Below are 6811 nucleotides of genomic sequence, written 5' to 3'. Positions count from 1 at the left end.
CAGAAATGAGGATAGTCAATTAGATAGACCATGATGCTACTGCTCGTTCTTTGTGTGGCCACTGGCCAATGATTCCGGCCCACTCCCGTCTATATTAAAAAGTAGTAACGAGGAAGAAAAAAAAAGTGAAAAGAGAGAGGAACGGGGGCAACCCTGCGGTTTCCGTGTACGCGCCATCTCCCTCCACTTTTCCCCTATCTTTCTTCCAGCCCAACTATATATATATCGTCTGTCTGTCCTAGTGTTTAATTAATTAATTAATTGCCTCTCGTTCTCTTCACGGAGTGGAATCCGGCAATTGCTCACAACGTCCTACTTTTTTATATTGCTTTGCATACAACTGCTTATCATGTGAATGGAGGAACTACACGCTTCCCTGCCTTCGCCTGCGGTATAAAGTAAGAAATCTTCTTGGTCTTTCTTTTTTCTCTTAAAAAAAGATCTTCTTGGCCTTTGACATGTAGCCATTGTTGTTATTGGCCTTGTCCGATCTATTAATAAATATTTTCTCTTTTCTCTTGTTTGTATTTAGTGGACACTAATACCTAATATTTTTCTCTTCGATACTCTCTTTCATCCCCAAAGTCGTCAATCCTTCTAGTCTCCCACATCGGCCATCTCATCTCCCTCTGTCCCTGTTGAAAACAATTAAAAGCAAAAATAAATTAAAAAAAAAGAAAAAAAGAGAGAGAGAAAAAGTAGCCTTTAGCCAGCAGCAGCAAAAGGTCTCTCTATCTCTCTCTCACACACACACCCACTTTATAGCTCCATTTGTTGACTCCTTGAGATCTCTCTCTGATCTGCTGGACCTGAAGAAGAAGAAGCAAAGCAGCTCTCCCCTTGCTTCTATCTGGAATTGTTTGCGACCGATGCAACATTGGGCTCATCAAGTTGATGGGTAATTGCGTCGCCTCGACCGGTACAGTAATCTGTACCAAAAATGGTGCAGATAGGAGGAAGCAGAACACCAACAACGGGAAAGGGTCATTGAGATCCAAGGTTCCTAAGGAGGAGCATCTGCATCTAATTCCAGGGAGGATATTCTCCAATGACGGTAGGACTCGCACCTCCTCCATCTTTACCCAACAAGGGCGCAAGGGTATCAACCAGGACGCCATGATCTTGTGGGAAGTGAGTTGATTACAAACCCCATCCCCATCCCCATCCCCATCCCCACCCCCATCGAATATTTCTTCCTTTCTATAGGACTTCTCTATTTTATTTATCATCCATGAATCATGATCTGGTGAATGGGGTTAGGACTTTGGCTTCGAGGGCGGCGTCCTGTGTGGTGTGTTCGACGGCCACGGGCCACAGGGCCATCTCGTGGCCCGCAAGGTAAGGGACGCTCTTCCGCTCAAGCTGCTCTCGTACCTCCACAAGCACGGCAAAAACCAGGAGCAGTTGGTGTCCACTTGGAGAAGGGCCTTCGTCAAGGCCTACAAGGCTATGGACAAGGATCTTCGCGCCCACCCTACTCTTGATTGCTTCTGCAGCGGAAGCACCGCTGTCACCGTCCTCAAGCTGGTTCGCTTACTATAGCCCCATTTCCTTACCCTCTACCGTCGCCCTTCTCACATGGCTAAGCTTTCTTCTATTCCTTCCTCCGTTCCTACCTTCCTTCCTTCAGGGTTCGACTCTTTTTATGAGCAACATCGGCGACTCCCGTGCAGTATTGTGTTCCAAGGACGAGAACAGCGGAGATGCGATTGCAGTGCAGTTGACCGTCGATCTTAAGCCCGATCTGCCAAGTATGTATTGATCTCAAGCCTTTTGGAATGCAAAAGTCTCTCTCATCTCGCATAAGCACAAACTATTCTTATTTATTGCTTTATTTTTCTTTCTTTCATTCTGCAGGAGAAGCAGAGCGGATCAAGCGGTGCAGGGGCAGGGTATTTGCGCTGCAGGATGAGCCAGAGGTACCTAGGGTATGGCTCCCATTTGACGATGCTCCAGGGCTGGCGATGGCTAGAGCTTTTGGGGACTTCTGCTTGAAGGATTACGGAGTCATCTCTGTGCCAGAGTTTTTTCAATGGACGCTCACCGATAAGGACCAGTTTGTCATTCTCGCATCCGATGGAGTAATTCCTTTCTCTGAAATCCATTGATTGTTTTTGTGCATCCTCCATCGATTCTCAAATTGCAACCTTGCTAATTTATCTTCCAAGTTGCGCGTTCTCTGTGTAGTTTACATGGATTGCATTTACAGAAGATAATTATTGTTTCACCTTTTAGATGTAGCTGCATATCCTTGGAAACTGAATCAATATATAAATAATCATTTAGCATCTATTTTATTTGTCATCAGTGCTTATCACTTTCTCCATATAGGGAGCTAATCTGTTTTATCAATTGGACAACGATTTGACACTTTGTAAGCTGTGATTTTTAACAAAGCTCGGAATATTGAACTGGTGAAATTTGAGCATCTATTTATTTGTCATCAGTGCTTATCACTTTTTCCATATAGGGAGCTAATCTTTTTTATCAATTGGACAACGATTTGACACTTTGTAAGCTGTGATTTTCAACAAAGGCCAAAACATTGAACTGGTGAAATTTGAGCTATACCTATTTCTGTCTTTCATTTTATGCCCTTCATTGTGATAACCATCAGCACAAATCTATGAACTCCTAGAAGCTTAGTTACTTCAAGGAATTCCTTTTAAAGATTTGGATCATAATACTAGACTCTAAAATTCTTCTCCCATCCACATACTTCTGTAATATATCCTCTACGCACCATACTTGTTGGAGATGTGATATATTATCAATCCATTAAAGCTTTTATCTAATATGACATCAAGAGTTTTTTTGAAGGTCATGAGTTTAAATCTTATCTATCCCCTTATTTTCTACTATCTATTATGGTGCAATGTGGACAGGCTGCACATTCTCATATTTATTATTTGTTCACGTGCGGTATAGAGATCGCACATGAGAGTGCTTATTACAAACATGATATAAATTGTTGGAACATATCTAATAGTCAACTGGTTATCAAAGAATACTAAGTAGCATATTAGTCTAAGAAAGCAAGAATCACCACTATAAGGAAGATGAAAGCACAATAACTTGTTAGATATGACAAGCATTCTATGTGCACTAAAATAAAATTGTGGATTGGTAGATTGTAGGAGTATATGCTGTTCTGGACCACACAATGTTGGTATGCCAACTGATATGTAGAAAAGGGGATTATCTAGAATTGCTTACATATTTTGTAGGGAAAGTTTCTCCCAGCACTCATGGTTCCTGGATAATCATAAAACCCTCTTATATTTTCACCGATTTAGCGGCTTTGTCATAGAGCACAGCTAGTTTGCTTGCAAAGGTGAGGCACCTAGCATTTTTTAGTAGCTTCCTAGATATCACCACTATGGCCTCAACACATATCTTGCTGTAGTTTTTAATTCTTTTTCTAGTTTGAACCTTGTGACTCGGTGCTGAGGCAAATTAACCTTCACTTGGCATAAACGAGGGCAGAAGATTGTCATTCTGGAGGAGGTTCTACTATGTCGAGATGCACTTTAGTGGAACTTGATATGCTACCATGATAACTTATATGGTCTGCCATTTTCTCTCTTCATGTAACAATACCAAGTGAGATGTAACCACATTCACTTTGTTGTCTTACATGAAGTTGAAAAGTTATCCAGAAGAAAATTTCTTGCAAATACCTTTGGTTAGAGAGCTAAGTAATGTAGCAACACTCGCCTTTTGACATAGTAAGATCTTGTCTTGCTTATTTAGTTTTCGTACATGGGAGCCATCTTCTAGTTAATAGTACTGCTATTAAATGTAGGTTTTCTTTAATACCGTAGAAGATGCCTCATTTCAATATTTCATCTATGGAATTCCCGAATAGGATTTGCGATTTTCTCAATCTTTATTATTGACTTGTTAAGTATAACGTCAGGGTAAAATCATCATTGGTGGAACATTTGATGACAACTACATGAGCTTCTGTGCACATAGAATTTTTGTTTTTCTCAGATCATGTTAGTGATGTTGAGAATTAAATTAGTTGTTTTGGATATGCATTACAGTAGGGCTTACTGAACTTCAAGATATGCATTTCATACCAATGGTTGCATAAAGGTTTTGATGTGACACAAGAAAATAACACAGGATGGCTAATTTGTTATTTATTTTCTGATGCAAGTTTTCCCTGTGGTCCTATTATTTAATTATAAATCTGATCTGGGAACCCCAGTTATTTGTCAAGCTTCCCTGATAGTGTTTGTTTCTCATCAATTTCAACTAAATGCTTCAGGAAGCAGTTTGTTGCCCACATGGCCACATGGACACAAAATGTATCAAGTATCAACTTTCTTTTTCTTGATAAGGGGATTGCATTTACTTTAGTTTTGATGAACAGCCTCCTGAACTTCCTTTTTTCTAACTCTTTTGGGAACTGAAATACTGCGAAAGTGCAAATTTGTTCATCTGCAGCATTTCATCACTTGAAACTTATGCATGATTGGGTTCATCATTATAATCTCATACTGTGCAGTTTCTGGTGTTGAAGCTTACAACTAAGGATTGACTGGTACTATGCACCAAACACCTTCTATCTTGCCAGGTAGATCTTAACTGGCTAAAATTGGTTTTCCAGAACCAAAGTAGGACTGACATGGCTTGATTGCTTCATACTGGGTTTCTGCAGTTCAGAAATCAGCGGGCATCGCATGACCCACTTGCACTGATACTATGCACCAAACATTTTCTATCTTACCAGGTAGATTTAACTGGCTGAATTGGTGTTTCATAACCAAAGCAGGACTAACATGTCTTGAAGGCTTGATACTGGGTTTCTGCAGTTCAAAAATCAGCAGCATCGAATGTCCCATTGAGCAAGTTTCAGCATTCCCTTCATAGCTATCCGTTGTTTTATTATACTTGCCTTCATGGCTCATGAAGATAACTGTTCCTGTTCGAATTGCCTGTGATCTTGTCTACCATAGGCAATGCCAGATGTTTAGTCAGATGCTTTATCTGTTAAGAGATTGTAATGGTGTTAGCCATCTGGCTGATACTTTTATGAGTCAATAGCTTGCAGCTATACTTAGCAAAAGAGTGATCCTTTGCCTGCCAAAGCAGTTGAGAAGAAAATGTTATCTACACGGGATAAAGTTTGAGAGAAGGGAGAGAAAAGGTACTAGTTGATAAAATTAGTCATTAGTTAGGATGCTGAGTTAGTGAGTTGTCACCTATCAGGTTCTTGTGTATGATGATCATGTTGGCTGTTTATTGATGGATACCTTAGATCCCTGTTGGGCATTTATTCTGAGGGACAAGGCTAATTTACAGGGGCTAGCTATAGAAGTATTACAAAGGGAAACTAGGATGAGTTGAAGTAAGGCCTGTTTCTGAAGTCTCATTCATCATATCAGATAGTAATGAACTTGCTTAAGGAGACCAGCATCTTGGCATAAAGGATTCTCTTTTCTTAAGGTCTTGTTTTTGCTTGAAAATTCATTTTGATGATTGCATCACTTTTCTGCATATAAGCATTTCATTTTCATTTTCTATGTAATTGAGTAAAAGCAAGTATTGATGCAAAAGGAGATGATAAACTTATGAAGTATGCATATAGCTGAATAGTTGATTTAATGGATGGTCTAATTGATCCATATTGGCATCTTTCAGGTCTGGGATGTTCTTAGCAATAAAGAAGCGATAGATATCATTACATCATCTCCAACTCGATCAAGTGCAGCAAAATTCCTAGTTGAAGCTGCTACACGTGAATGGAAGTCCAAATATCCTACCTCAAAAATGGATGACTGTGCAGTTGTTTGCTTATACTTGGATGGGAATGTGGATGGAAATGCGGATCCTGGAAATGATTCAATAGTGATCAACTCTGTTTCTGTGGATAACTTGCACTTTGAGAGTCCAACAAATGAGAATGAAGAAACAGACCAAGAGCCTACCTTAACGCGAAATTATACAGTAAGATCAGGGGGAAACACCAAGATGCAAGTTTTGGTAGCAGAGGATGGAACTAATGGTGCGGTGGAGGACGAGAACTGGTCAGGCCTCGAGGGAGTGACACGAGTAAATTCACTTGTTCAGCTACCCAGGTTTTCCAAGAAGGCCGCCACCTGATGATTGTGCAAGTCTTGCTAATGGGCTTTGTCTTTTAATTTTGATCCCCTTTTGATTTTTGATGTTTATTTACTTTGTCAGGTGGTTTGTAAATTTTTCTCGGATCACATAAGCTGTCAGAGGCTTTTGTCTGTAACTCTTAGTCCAACAGTGTTTGTGGAGTACATTGAAATTGTCTTAAGGCTGTGAAATGCTCTTTGGACCAACTATTCTTGGGTGTGAAATTTTCCCTTCCCTTTCTGGTGCTACTGCTGAGAGAGGTGGTTTGTTCCTTTTACATTATTAGTCGTGTGGTTTTTGGGCCACCTATCTATTGTTCTTAAAATCTGGGTCACGCTGGTTATCGACCACTGCGAGGATATATTTATTCATTATATATAATTTTAGCTATTCAACAAATCACTAACAGTAAAATGAAATAAGTAGATCCACAGTCAATCAAAGATGTTACGAAGTTCTGAAGAAGATAAACAATTGATTAAACATTCACGCTGCGGTAGCCAAATAAAGTGGCTTGTGAGTCGTCTTCAATTAGAATTAGTGCTCCTATGTATTAATGTATAGTATAAGGGGATTAAAGGAAATTTGGACTTCCCAACAGTGCTTGCATGCCGTCTCTGGAAGTGAGCGAACACAAAAAGTAAAAAAGGTGTACCAATTAGATTCCAACAAGACAGTTACATCCGGGAGAACTATT

The 6811-nt window shown here is 39.9% G+C and overlaps 1 protein-coding gene across 1 annotated transcript; it reads left to right on the top strand.

The window, feature by feature from the left end:
* The first annotated feature begins 230 nt into the window (after positions 1-230).
* LOC140758803 (probable protein phosphatase 2C 64) lies at positions 231-6323 on the top strand. Its single transcript, XM_073095105.1, has 5 exons — positions 231-1131; positions 1261-1527; positions 1631-1751; positions 1858-2081; positions 5653-6323. The coding sequence occupies exons 1-5, from the start codon at positions 895-897 to the stop codon at positions 6112-6114; spliced, it is 1311 nt and encodes a 436-aa protein (XP_072951206.1). The 5' UTR covers positions 231-894; the 3' UTR covers positions 6115-6323.
* The last annotated feature ends 488 nt before the right edge of the window (positions 6324-6811 follow it).

The sequence above is a fragment of the Typha angustifolia genome, chromosome 4, assembly GCF_048772165.1.
Source record: "Typha angustifolia cultivar Huaian chromosome 4, ASM4877216v1, whole genome shotgun sequence".
Lineage (NCBI taxonomy): Eukaryota > Viridiplantae > Streptophyta > Magnoliopsida > Poales > Typhaceae > Typha > Typha angustifolia.
The sequence above is the reverse complement of the archived record's forward strand: the minus strand, read 5'-3'. Positions and strand labels throughout refer to the sequence as shown.